Source organism: Hippoglossus stenolepis, chromosome 5 (genome assembly GCF_022539355.2).
Source record: "Hippoglossus stenolepis isolate QCI-W04-F060 chromosome 5, HSTE1.2, whole genome shotgun sequence".
In the NCBI taxonomy this organism is placed as follows: Eukaryota; Metazoa; Chordata; class Actinopteri; order Pleuronectiformes; family Pleuronectidae; genus Hippoglossus; species Hippoglossus stenolepis.
In genome coordinates this window covers 13,332,995-13,347,498 of record NC_061487.1, presented here as the reverse complement: position 1 = coordinate 13,347,498, position 14,504 = coordinate 13,332,995, and the positions used below count along the sequence as shown (strand labels likewise).

At 40.9% G+C, this 14,504-nt stretch overlaps 1 protein-coding gene across 2 annotated transcripts; it reads right to left on the bottom strand.

The window, feature by feature from the left end:
* Positions 1-246: 246 nt before the first annotated feature.
* Positions 247-4,953, bottom strand: LOC118109487 (small VCP interacting protein). 2 transcript variants are annotated; one of them, XM_035156636.2, is made up of 4 exons: positions 4,307-4,851; positions 4,036-4,086; positions 2,345-2,458; positions 247-1,620 (listed from the first exon to the last, which is right to left on the bottom strand). In XM_035156636.2, exons 1-4 carry the CDS (start codon positions 4,367-4,369, stop codon positions 1,606-1,608), a joined length of 243 nt encoding a protein of 80 aa, XP_035012527.1. In that variant the 5' UTR covers positions 4,370-4,851; the 3' UTR covers positions 247-1,605. The 2 variants fall into 2 exon arrangements, with proteins under 2 accessions (XP_035012527.1, XP_035012528.1); XM_035156637.2 differs by lacking the exon at positions 247-1,620 and adding an exon at positions 2,893-2,939 and having other exon boundaries at positions 4,307-4,953.
* Positions 4,954-14,504: the final 9,551 nt, after the last annotated feature.

Below are 14,504 nucleotides of genomic sequence, written 5' to 3'. Positions count from 1 at the left end.
CAAAGCATGACTGGGTCAACTTTTTATCTTTCCTTCAGTACAAATTCAGCTCAGAAAAACAAACACCAGACGCACGATTCTGACTTGAAGTGCTCAGCGTTCTTCAGTCCCGTTTTATATACTTAACATGAAAGGACAGAAGTCTAGATCAGCAAACCTAATCTCAATTGCAATATCAAAATCGTATCTGAACTTGGATCATCTTTCTCATCAACTTTAATTCCACACATGAAATTTACACAAGAGTAGCAGAAATGTGATTTATTGTAGCAAATACCATTGGCTTTCCTGTTCTACAAAAAGGAGAGAGCACCGGAAGCATTTAGGATCAAGTGAAGGCTGTAAGAAATGCACTCAAGTCAAAGCAAGTCATAGTTTAAAAAGAAAAAAAATCACAACATACACAATTCACTTATTCTTTCCTTCGGTTTCTTCATATTTCTGTTACTAGTTTCTCTCTCCACTTATTTGCTGTGTACCAAATATTGACAAACTGTGTGCAAATAGATGTCCAACCAAAGCTTCTGTTTGTCACATGGCAATATATAAAACACAATTGATATCTCATTCAAATCAAGCAGGCGACACGTCAAGAGTTTTGCATTCAATAATTCAACTGGAATTGTGCAGAGAAAACCAAAAAAAATTCCGTTGAAATTAGGCTCCATTAAAAAGGGGGGGGTTCACAAAGGCCAGTGCAAAATGCAATAGGTCGTGTGCACAAGTTCAATAAATCATTCCCTATTTTCCAGTGCTTACTTCCTTCATCACAAATGTAGCAACTATATGATGCTGCAGAGTATAGGCCTGGTTGTCGAACATATATTCTTCGTAAAATGTCAAAGGCATAACTCGCATTGCCTTCTGCATCAGGGGACTTCATTGTGAGATGTGCATCAGTCACGGAAACACTCCGCGCAAAGAGAATAACAGGTTCAGCCAATAGCAACAAGTTACAGCCCTGTTTGCACTAGCCTTTGTGTTACCGACACATAGAGCCTGAACAAGGTGAAATGAGTGGTACGTGGATGCTCATTATTGTACAATAAAACAACAATAAGCACAGTTAAATTGCTATGTAAACATAAACTGTGTCCAACTTGTGAAATGAGTCCTTTGTATAACGGTACAGAAAAAGCAATTTGGCCATGAACAGATCAACGGTGAATACTGATCCTCGACTGTGAAAATAAAAGGAAAGGTGCGGCGATGAAGCTCATGTTATAAGAGTGTTGAAGACAGCTTGTTTCAATGTGTTCCCAGAGACACAACTTGACTTAAGAGTTATATTGTTTCGTGTTATCTAATATAAAATAGCCTGCTTTTGCTATTACTGTGTATCATCCTTGATTTGTCCAAAGGTCCACACTGGTTTGTGTAACTTGGCATCAAGGGGGCTGTCCTGATGTTATCTCTTCACTTCAGATCGTTTTGCATCCAGCAGCGGCAGCTGTTTGTCTCGTGACACCATCAAACGGGCAAATAACAGAACCAAAAAGTAGACGAATGGACAGCAGTTCAGACATCTTTCAAGTCATCTTGCAGTGATGCTCCACGTTGTTTTGGACTTCCGAGTCAAGACTTCAGATTCTGCCATCAGGGTGTTCATCCTACCTGCCACTGCAAGGGAAAACAAATGTGGAGATTACAGTCCGGTCATTAAGACGTTGAGCCTGCTGACACACACACACACACACACACACACACACACACACACACACACACACACACACACACATATGAAAAGTGCGGTTGTTGAACAAGTGGTTTTTGGGGTTGCTAGAAAATGTACAGTGAAGAACAGAGGAAGGTTCTAATTTTCATGTGCGACATCTTCAAGTACTAATTCGACAGAGCTTATATCAGGGTCTCCTCCATCTTGGCTCACTGAGAAAACTGCAGCCAATGACCACCATGTGAGGACAACCACACATATTTGTTGCTGTTGGTTGAGATTTTGATATTGCAATTGAGATTAGGTTTGCTGATCTAGACTTTGATGGATAATTTGATGTTTTATTCGCCCCTTTGCTCGCAGATTGGAGGTGAACAGGAGGCAAAGGTTCGTCAATGGTACATTTGCGTATGTGTAACCGTGCCCTAATATTTAGATAGAGCTTCCTGGGTTTAAGGTACAGATCCATTTAAGATACCAGTAATTATTTCCAATATTTTCATATCAAAGTATGTTCTTGGCATCAGAAGTGTCTTTCAGATGCCAAGAAAGAGTCTGTTTTAAGTTGACATCAAATAAAACATCTGTTCTTCGATGCCCCATAGGAACGGCACTTATGACACTGTTGTTTTAAAAGTCACACAGCTCGAGGATGAACACGAAACGAACCTTCAAACCGCCGCCACCAGACGCATTCGTTGTCATCGCCTGGTTCTCACTTTCTTCCTGCTTTTTCCTTTTCCTCTCGACCGCTTCTGGGTTTTTAACACCACGGTATGCTGTCTGAAAAACAGAGCGGACAGTGACAGAAGTCTAAAAGGAAATAGCTGCGGTACAAACTTGTTGGCTTCTTGTTTGTGTTGTTAGGGTCGTATACAGGCAGTCTCAAAAACATGCATGTGGTGTCAAGGCATTTTTTCATACATTGTATTATCACAAGCTTTTCAGAAAGCACAAGGCAAATTCAATCACAACTAGCAAGGGGAGAGGCATTCAAGTGCCAAATAAGGCACTAAAGCTAAAGCCGTTTTCAATAGCGCAGTACTGCTAATGTGACGGTGAATTAGGGCTTGGGATTTGAATCTGTAGTAGTTCACAGTGTGAATTGTAAGGAGGCCAATTTGTTGAGGAAAGGAGTGAGTTAGCGCAGGAGGATGTGGCAGTTAAAGGATTCACCTGGACAAGAGGGGGATTTATTCTGATCCATGTCTACTTACCTCGTTACAACTTTGACATGGCTCTTACGGGTTTGAAAGAGGCTTTTCTGTACAATAAAAAATGACTCACCACACTGTCAAGTGCATCTACCTCAAATGTGGTGCATGTATGTGTTTAACAATAGGTTACTTCACTCAGTTAATGATTAGATACATCTAGCTGACACACTAATGCAGTCTGAAACAACAACCATGCAATAAATCCTTTCTCGGTGAGGACAATGTTCAGTCTTGGGCTGGGTGATACAACAAGAACAATGATTATCATCACTAGCAATGTAACAAAAGTTCAGTACATATTGACATAAGGCTTGTGAGTTGTACATGCACAGTGAGGAGGTATGATACACAATTTGTTTAAAAGTTCCACCACAGATTTGTAAAATGTTTTGCTGTTTATCAAGTGTTTGTCGTTCTCTGCTCCTAAAGAAGAGTGTAGAGGTTGTGTTTTCATCTGTTTGATTGTTGGTCTGTCAGTTGGCAGGATGACACAAAAACTGCGAGACCGATTACCACAAAACTTGGTGTGAAGAATGCGATTTGGGTCAGGAGAGATCCCATTACATTTTGGAGTGGATCGATATCAGGGGGCAGATGCAAGTTGTTTACAACATTGTGAGATAGGGCGTTTTTAAAAAAACATTTTCCTTGTTTACTCAAATAATTCATAGATCTCCAGGGCTTACATTTATGAGCATGAGCACTTGGTGCAAATAACAATGCAGATCTTGTGAATTTAAATTCAGTTTCATTAGGGGACTGCTGGGCCCTGGCAGAGGTATGCACCATTCTGGTTTATCGTGATAATTACTGATATCGACTGATGTGAACGTTGTTATATTACATTACATTATAATGATATCTTTGGCCATATCGCCCAGTCCTAGTTCAGTCTTTGGTGGCTCTGTATTGGAGGTATTTGGGGTTGTCATGACGCTGGAATGTGTCTTGCTGTTGAATTGTACAGTGTTATGCTTGGAGGCATTCCCAATGGAGTTCAGCCTGAGAGTTGGCAAACCATCTCTCTGGATAACACAATACAATCCAGCCACAGGAGAAGCTGCAGCAGGAGTCATATGCACTGCTGTTGCACTAGAACGCATTTGTTTATTGAGCTATGTGAACGAGTGTTTATCTACTCACCTCTTTTTGTCTCTTCTCTGCGGCCTCGGCTAACTGTCGTCTCCTCGCATCCTGGTAATAAAAACAACAGACAACTTCAGCTGACACAGTCAAAGGGGGGGGAACCATGTTGGGCCTAAACTGGGGCAGACTCACCAGGGTCAGTGTTTACACAGGCGAGACCTCCTGAACATGCCCAAGTAAGGCCTTCAGTGGACTCACACGTCCATTAGCTTTATTAAAGAGCACCATGAGGAGTGGTGGTTATAACAGCAGCAGGACGGTAACTCACCGGATCTGGGGTGACAACGACGTCGTCCGCCGCCCCGCCAAGGCACGGTAAGCACATCCCCATCCTGGCAGGTTATTCCAGGCAGCAACAGGAGGGAAATGAGTATATAATGAGAATGAGTTTAGCTTTTAGCTCACGCGGCTACCTGACTGCCCGCCGAGCCCGTGTCGCGCCGCCGGGCTCCCGGTTGAGGCAACAGAAGAAGCGGTCTCCACTCCCAGCAGCTGCGGTAGGTGTAGGCTCGCCTGGCATTACGCTACCATGAGCTAACGGTACCTAGCCTCCGTTAGCCGCGGTGGCGTTAGCAGCCTAGCTAGTTGGCGCTACTCTACAAGCCGCGGTCCTCAGGCCGCCCTCACAAACACGCTCTCCCACCGCGGTCGTCTCGGCATCGGGAGGATGTGACGGTCACGACGTCTGGGTCGAGTGGTTTCTGCCTCCGTGTGTGTTCTGGTCAGGGTTCAGCTGGATGACAACTCCGCCAGGGTGTGTTCAACAGCGTCCGCTTAATGAACACTGTTAACCGTCTGTGGCGGAGGCACGCGACTTACACAACTGTCAGCGTTTCTGAACACAAAGAGGCTAATGCTAATAGAGGCTAATGCTAATCCACACAGTTAGTGAATGTAAGGGTGAGTGTCATTAGCTTAACTGTGGTAGAATTAGTTTATAACAACAGGGTTCGGCTGGGTTTGGTGGTTTTGAACGTAGCTCAGTGTGGACACCATACTGCTGATAGTTTGCCGAACAGCGCCACCTTGCGACCCGTGACAAAACCAACACCATAATCACCAAGTTAACATTATTATTATTATTATTAGTAGTAGTAGTAGTAGTAGTAGTTCTTCGTATTTCTAGTACCCAAATTTCCCTCTGGATCAATAAAGTATATATCTATCTATCTAGTAGTATAAGTAGTAGTAGTAATAAGGTTATTCATATTATTGTTTTATTGTTTTTATTTCATTGTGCTTATTTGCTGCTTCTGTTTAGTTTTAAGCATCTTTGCTGTTTACCAGGACCTCAGTACTTTTTGTTTCATTCCCTCTCATGTATACCTCATGTTTTGAAATGACAATAAATCTTCTTGAATCATATTATAACAAAGTGTGATTGTAATCTATGTATACAGTTTATACATGTGTATCTATATAATGAGGTATAATACGATTATTCTGGTTTGAGATCATATGCATAATGCTATTCACATTTCATGTAAAAAATAAAACATAACAGCAATAATAATAATAATAATTAATAGAGGCATGACTATATTAAGGGTTGGAAGATGTTACATTTTGTATATGTATATTCCCTTATTTTTTCTCATCCCACCACCACATTTTAAAGTTCATTGACAGTCCCATTCCCTCACTCACCCTCTGGGGCCACAAGCTGGATTTTTTTCCATGCAAAAATGAATAAGAGGCAAATTTCAGGAACTATGAAGAAGAGTAATTTTGGAGACTACAAAGCTTGTATCCAGGCTCACACTTATCGGTTTTGTAAAAAAGAAAACCTACTTATCTTTGCGGATTGCCACCCAAGTTAAAGATGCACATGACAAAACTCTATCACCTATTTATTCCACAGCAGTTTAATGTTACATAACTGTGGTCAATTCATTTTTTGATTTGATGTGCTTGTTTTCCACCTCGGAAACAACAGCCTTACAACCTCTCTATTTCAAGTCCATTTTCTCCTCTAACAACTTATAGATTTATATTGATGCATATGCATATTCATGAATGAAAATGGAAAGTCTCAAAACCCTCATCGACTTTGTTTATGATCAATGTAATTTGTTTTAATCCCTTAAAAAAAAAGCCTGTTAAAAAATTAAACACAACAAGGAAATAAAAACATCTTAAAAGCAAATAATAATGACGACAATGTCTTTTTTTATATTTTAAATGACAGCAAATGCTGCTTTGAACTTTATGATGTTGTTAATGATTTGTATAAACAAACAAAAACAAAAACAAAACAAAAGCTTGCAATAGCACTTATGACCAGCAGAATAAATCCACTGGGAATCAGAATATAGCTGGTTAAACAAATGTTCTGTGCATCAGCTGTCCTATAAATAACCCTATACCACAGCCCACTGAACTGATATGCTGGAAGAACACTCAGTATGGAAAATAGTCCACACCACGAAAATACATTTTTAAATGAATTCCAATTAGAGTAAAGAAATCTGTCACCAGTATGATAAACCCACATGCTCACATCAGACTGCAGTGGAATCCATCACATTCAGGTCAAACTTACCTTTGGTAAAGTGGATCTCTTATGATTTGTTGTCATCCTCGTATAGACTAATAAGAAATCCCACATGTGAGGTGAGTGGTGATGCTCCGATCCCGTTAAATCAATATTCTACAGTCAATAAGATGGGAGTTTGTAATGTTGTAGCGTGCAGCCCCGACAACACTTTAAACTCCACCCATCCATCTTGGCTGCAACACCCGGGCTCTTTCACAGCTCAAAGGTAGTGCGCCGTGGGGATGACAGGTTCATGAGGCAGCACTTCCTCTATAGTTGTACAAGTTGTCTACCAGGACATTATTAATGGGGGATTTAAACTGAAGGCACAAGTTCATGCGATGGAAGTGAAGTTGTCACAGGCTCTGGGCATCTCCTCAGGTAGGTTTGACTCATTTATGACGGATGACCAAACTGCAGCTATCTATAAAACTAACATGATATAATATCTACTGAATACTGAATTTCATTTGAGATCTGTGTTTAATTTGTTCCCTTTTGTTAGTAAGTGTTTGTAAAGTTCATTTATTTAAAATTTGATGATGAGCTCTGTACAAAACCTTCTATTAAAGCCGATTTAGGATTGAATGATTTATGAACTCAGATATTGAATCAGGGAAGTTAGTGAGGGTACATCACTCATGGATGCTTCCTTCGTGTCATTTTTCATAAATGAGAAATTAATGCCTGTGCATTAAATAGAATAATAACTCTCTAGAGCACTTCCTGTGTGTTTCTGGTGTATGTGACATTAATTATATGAGTGGCATGTTTGCACAGCACTCGGGAAAGCTCAGTGTGATCTTGTGCTGAAGCATCAGCTTTGGTCTGAAGGGAGGAGAGCGTGACTGTGACTGTGTTTTCGAGGGAAATCCAGCAAACATGTCCAGCGTCATTCACTTTAATGATCTATTTAATGCATGAGTGCTGTGTCTCCTATTAGTGGTTCTAAATCATCATCACAGCCCCAGGGACAAAGACGGAAATGGCAAAACTCCGGGTTATGTCCTGATTGCTGATAGGACCGTGTTTTCCTCTGTGTTGAGCCGTGTGGAAGATGTTCAGTGGTGTGAAGAGCAGGGGGCACGGGGGCAAATTGTGACGTGGTGGCTCTGCTAGAAGCTGGGTGAAGTGTTTACCACTGTACGAATTATCAAGCATTTCAAACTGATTTAGATCCCTCACCATTTAAAAGAGGAAAAATTCCTTGAAAGAAAACTAGAAAAATCTGACGTGCACTGAACTGCTAAGTCAAAACTGAGATGTGGAGATTTGGGATTTGGAGGATATGACAAGTGCATCACTCGGCTCTATGTCAGGGTCCTGTTTGGGAACCATTCTTTTTTTTGCATGTTATTTTACAACCATTGTTTAAAATAGTTTTTATGAGCTCCAATTGTTACCTCAGCCAAGAAGTTTGTTATGGTCTGTGTGTTTCTCTGTTTCTCTGTTAGTTAGCAGGATTATTGGACGTATTATCATTAAAAGAAATGTTTTCACCATTTTCCTTGATTTCTCAGATAATAATTGAATAATGAAAAATAAAAATCTGGATCTAGTGAATTTAAACGTGGTTCAAGCGACTTTTGGGCCTTGGCGGAGTTATCGCTCTCTCTATGCCCATCTAGTTGATTCTTCATTCGAAGGAGCCAGATATTTCATCTGCACACTTTGGAAACATGCAGGGGGAGGCTGGAGTGTTAAGATTTTATGGAAACATTAATGTTGCCTTAAGTGATCGCTGCTGACTAATGTAAGCTGTTTAAAGACGAGAGGCAAACAGACCAGGTTGGAGTCACCATCATGTAATGGAAATACTGCTGTGTAAATTACCTGCAGAGTCAATATATACCCCACTTTAGCTTATAGGTTTTATGATTATAAACTCAGTTGCCCCCGTTTATTGAATTACAAAGTTGTTGCAGACGATGTTCACCTAGGCCGCACTCAAACTGGATTACATTTATTTTATCAATCGCCGACATTCCCGTGTTACAAAGTGCTCATGCATGTACACTAATTATGTTATTCAATACCCCTATAGCTTTTAAATGAGTCCAATATGTGTTTGTGACATTTCTTACTGAGTAGTCATGGAAATAGTATTTGCCAGACAGTCTGGCTGTGGTGGTTGTCCTTTTACGTGATTAATGGAGTCACACTTTTCAGAGGGGAGTTATCGTGACCCATAGCTTTGAGATGTATTTGTTTAAATAAATAATCAATGTGCCAGGAAGTTCACACAGGAAGTACCTGCTCAATCAATCGATCTTCCTAATGTCTCCGTACTTCTGAAATCTTCAGGACAGTGTTGCTGCACTTAAGGCTGCACTGCTGTAATGGTCAAAGCACTTTTTAGGGAAAGAGGTTTCTGACTGACCAGTTGTCCAATGCTCTGGTGGTGATCGGCGGCTCGAATCCCAGCCCATGACATAGTGTCCTTGGGCAAGATGCTGAACCCAAATGGCCCCTCATAGATGTTGAATGCACTACTTGGAAGTCGCTTTCAATAAAAGTGTCAGCTAAATGACATGAAATGTAATGTGACCGAGACACTACAGTTTCCATGTCACCATAATGTCTATGAAGTCGATTATAATTGCTCTACTCGGACTCTTACTCAAAAAACAGTTCTCCTCAGGGCCAGATCCAGGAGAAATAACAATAAACTACCCACTTACTAACGATAACAATAAATTATTGTTCCGAATTTTTATATCCTAAGCTTTTTTGAAGTACACACTGTGCTTGAACAATATTAAATTAGGTGTGGCTTTGCTTAAAGCTACAGAGGTAACCAAAGAATGACTTAAATGTGCACCTCACTGAATCAGGACATATGATTTGCCATTCTGTGTAAACTGTGGCCCCTTTATGGCCCCAGATGTAGACAAATCCAAGATCCGCCGTACATACTTCTGTATTTTCAACTGTATTACACCATCCTCCATTGTTGCAGGCTTAAGGTACAAGGCCCTCAGGTAATAGTTGCAGATATTGTCACATCTTTCACAGGGCACATTTAATATTTAACGTTTCACTAACAGGCTGTACGCAGCAGCAGCAGCAGCAGCAGTAGCATGTCTCGCAGCCATTTGTTGTTTTATCTTGTCACCTCCATGGCGATGAGATGCTGAAGGGAGATGTCGCTGTTGAACGTGTATAGAGAATGGTTTCTGAGATGTGAACTCCCTCTGAGCGCTGGTGAGTCATGTTGTTTGGACTCGGAGCGCGCCCCGCGGCTCTTCCTGTTGGTCTCCGTGAAGCAGGAAGGGAGCACATACTGAATGAAACCCATCTGACTGTGTGTTATCTGTGTGTCACTGTAAACAAATTCAAATGCACTACTGTGTAATAACTCGGCAAACCTCAGCAGTGACCTGTTTAGGATTCAGAACAGTAGCCTCTGTGTTATATAATAAGGGCAATCACTACGAAATAATAACTCAGTACATGCAGTAAAGATGAATTTATGATGTGCATTCAGCCATTGTTAGTGTTACTGTGCTGATTATTCCCCCCTGTAAACATCCACATTCTAAGAGGAGATGACATTTAGAATAATACTGAGTTTGCCTTGTAACCCTCAAAAAGGAGGTTAGGATTTCCCCCTGTTGGTTTGTTTGTTTGTTTGTAAGCAAGATTAGACAAAACCGATTGAATCTATTAACATGAAACTAGGTGGAAGGATGTGGTGGATCAGGGAAGAACCCATTACATCATTCTGCAGATCCAGATCAGAAGGAACAGGGAGATATGGTGTTTTTAAAAATTGTCACAGTTTTCCAAGGGAATATTTAATAACAAATAATATGAGTCTAAATAATATTAATCAGAAACATTAAGGGAACTGATAACTATGAGTGTGTGACTTCAAGGGGAATGTTGGGCCTCGGTAGAAGTATGCGCTCTACCATTCTATAGAAAGGTTTCCAGGTTATGGATATCGTTCGAAATGTCAACTTAAATTCATATCCTAAAGATGAAAGCCATGTCAGGTATAATGAATAATCATGTAGGCCTTAATATTTATGACACATATGTTGAGTCAGTGAAGTCTTTATGTCAATTTTTATTATCCATCCATCCATTATCTATACCACTTATCCATTGAGAGCCACGAGGGGAGAGGAGCCGATCCCAGCTGACATTATGCAAGAGGTTATGTTTACCATGTTGCAGAGCTGACACAAAGAGACAGACAACCACTCACATTCTTCATCCTTTTCATTCGTCCTTTTCATTACTGAATACCTTTACTGAATACCTTTGTCTCAAAAGAAAAGAAAACCGGTAAAAATGTTGCTCTAGTTTTCTAAAGATCGAAATCAATGTGTAAGGTAACAAAGCTGCAATGTAGGGAAATCTTCTGTGGCGCTATTGGGAGATTCCTGAAATTTCCACTATTGTTCATTATCAGTCTTACCTGATCCCACGAGTCATGCCGTGGATTTTGGAAAGCCAGAGGCCTCTTTGTTCCCCATTAGTGTCACATATCAGAGGGTAAAAGAAAAAAAGATGTGTTAAAAATGTATGAGCATAGTAACATGAGAGGGAGAAGTAGAGAGCTGGACTGTTGTGATCCACCCATACAGTCTATGGATCCACCACGCATTTTATTGATCTGAACATACAAGCTTTTACATCTTCCCAGTGATAACTCAATCAACTGGTATAATGGTTTGATTATGTGGCCGGCTGCTCTTCAAGATATAAACAACAATAACAACACTTTAATAACATACTCTTATCACTGCTTTGTCTCGTCTGTGTGTGTGTGTGTGTGTGTGTCTGTGTGTGTGTGGGTGTTGGGTTCTGCAGGATCATGTCATCAGGACAGCTTTGTGTTTGCACCCCTGCTGGAGAGTCAGGCCTCCAGCTCCTCGGGAGGCGACAGGCATGTTTCCATCAATCCCACCAACAGCCACTCAGTGTCCTGGAGCTCCTCGCCCGCCAACAGTTTCCACTCTGGAGGAACAGAGACGGAGAGCGACCGACACTCCGGTGAGTTTGCACACATCACACCAGCTGAATGTCACCGAGCTGAGCACTGCTCCTGTTGGTTGCTGCATACAAACCTAATGTGCATTCAAAATGTTAATGCTAGAATTTGAAGCCTCCTCCTTCATAATTATAACAATAACAGTAATTATAATAAGCTTTATAACTTTTCTTGATAATATTACAAAGTGCTTTAAAAGGATGAAACAAGGAGATTAAGTCAATGGAACTGAAGCAGAGGAAACAATGAAATAGATAGACTTGTATGAATAATTGATAAAAATGATAGAATTATATGAATAAATAGGGTTATTCAGTGTAAAAAAAGTGTATGTCAATCACTTTTAAAATCTTTCATAAAAAGATAAGTTTTAAGAAGGGATTTATAAGAAGCTCAAAAATTACCCTGTCTTAGTTAAATGTGGAGCAAATTCCAGAATGTGCAACCCTTTGTCACTCACAACGATCCAGCCCGAACTCTAATGAGCCTGTCAATCACTGACGTTGTGCTGAGGCCACTGGACATCAGATACACTCAGCACCACACCACTGATCGACTGTGCTGAACGCACGGTGAAGAGGAAAAGTTCATACCCTCAGCTGAATGGTTGGTTCTGAACTTTGATGATATCTACATCAGCAGATCTGTCGGAGCGAGCCGTCAGTATTCATTTGGTTGAACGCTGCTGTTGAGCGTCTTGATGTGACTTGTGATTGTCATGCAGGAGCCTCTTGAGTGGGCGCAGAGTTCTTTTGATTCTTGGAACATTTGCAAACACAGAGATGTGAAGCTGCAGCCTCAGATTGAAGCTGATTAAATATCCCTCTCTAGACTTTCAACATTCTTCAAATTGGTAAATGGTCTGTATTTCTATAAAGCTTTTCTTGTCTTGATGGCCACTCAAAGCGCTTTACAGTACAGTTTTTTTTTTGCCAATAACTCATTCACACACACATTCATACACTGCATCCATGTGCTGATCTTTCTCCTTCTTGCCCAAGGACACGTCAGCATGCAGATCGAACCCCCAACCTTCTGGTTAGTGGTTGACCCGCTCTTCCTCAACCACAGCTACCCCTTTAATTTGCAATATAATTTAACTGTAGTTGTTTTGCAGTTATATAATTTGGACTTTGAGTTACTCACAACAAAAAAAATATGAAAATCAAATTTGCCCCCTTGAATCAAATGTATGATTTTGAGGAATTTACATCTTTTAACTGTAAAAAATACAGTTTGACTTTTGATGCAAATATAATATGACAGTTTATCATATTGTTTGAGACTGCAGGAGTCAATCAGTATGACACTCTAATGAGAAGTAGCTCATGATTGTATATTAACATGCACACCCTGAGGTGAATAATGCATAAACCCACTGTGATGCCTGGAACTAAATACTGACTGCTCTGCTGCTCTGTACCCACAAGGTGGCAGTCTTTCACTTATCAAAAACCTCGCTCCCTCTGCAGAGCCTGTCATCTGACCTACATCTCTGCTCTAACAGGCAGGAATGGAGGAGAATATATTTTAAATGGCACTGACCCTATAAAAAGCTGCTTACCTCTTTATTTATTTATCGGCCCGATGGAAGAAATACAGTCGCCTGATGGTTCCACGACATGTTATCTGGGTTGGCACGCAAACAAAGCTGCCACCAGCGCTCAATAAATATCAGAACAGTAGGAGGAGGAGAGGCTTGCTGAGCCTTAAGAAAGCAGATGGTATTTTGCATCTACTGACAGATGCCAGACGACTCCACAGAATAGCAGCACAGACAGAGACGGATACACAGAAGTACGCAGGCCAAACTGCAACCTGTGTTATTGAGATTCTGTCTGGAGGTCTGCTGGTGTGCAGCCAAACGTGGCTGACATTGAGATAAGAGTAGTGACCTTGCAGTTACACCATGATAAGCTCAGATAGATAGATATATGAAGTAAATTGATGCAAATTTTTATATTCCTTGCATTTCTTGTCATCATAAGTTGACAGAGTGGTTAATAAAATGCCACCTGAAATATCTATTTACAAATTCAACATATATTTTTTATAGCCAGGACTTTGAAATCCATTTCAATTCCCTCTAAATCCCAATCAATCCAGCTGGAGAAATCTGCCATCAGTTTTAATCTTAGGCTATTAAACTTTACTACAGTCATTTGTTACCACCCTGCTCAGTTTATATGACATGATGTTACATTTGCTCTCAATCCAGGGATCCCCTGCCGCCACATCAGCACTGTCTGCACAGCTGACCTGAGAGTCCTATAGTATTGATTGTTTTTGAGTTTTTCTACCTGCTGTAGAAAAACTGTTCAGCCTGAAAACCCTGTAATGATCCAAGACTTTTCAAAGGCTTTTCTTTTCACTGAAGTTTGGGCCTTTACTTCAAGGCTGCAAAGTGGATTGATAAAAAAGATCTCAGAGAGGCGTGTTTTAATCTCAAAATGATGAACCCACTGGCCTCAAATTCTTTTTTTTAAATGAAACCATTATGTGATTATTAAAGGAGGTGTTACATAATTTTCTCTTTTTTTTAGGTCAGTTTTTTTAATTTGCACCCACTGCCCTGTAATACAGGTATGAATTCAGGCACTTCATAAAGGTATGATTCTTTAAGGGACATGCATCTTTCATGATGCACAAAAGAGAACGATTGATGGCGGGATCGATACACGTCCATGTCGGTCCATTAAGTTCCGCTGCCCCCGGTAATTTCCCGCAGCTTTATTTTGAGTCAGTGAATCACGACGGAGGGGGACGTGTCCATCCTATGTGGGACCTCCCCTACCGCCCGTCACCATGACAACAGCCGTGGATGGAGGTGGTTGGGGAGCTGAGGATGCTGAGGGGGGAGGAGGAGGAGGAGGAGGAGGAGGAGGAGGAGCAGGGGGCCGGGGGGGCATGCGGAGCTGAGACAGGTGT

Coding starts and splice junctions, on each gene's coding strand:
- LOC118109487 (XM_035156637.2), bottom strand. CDS start 4,369: ATGGGGATGTGCTTACCGTGCCTTGGCGGGGCGGCGGACGACGTCGTT. Junction 4,087..4,306: donor TCGTTGTCACCCCAGATCCG/GTGAGTTACCGT, acceptor TTTTATTACCAG/GATGCGAGGAGACGACAGTT. Junction 2,940..4,035: donor CAGAGAAGAGACAAAAAGAG/GTGAGTAGATAA, acceptor TTTATTGTACAG/AAAAGCCTCTTTCAAACCCG.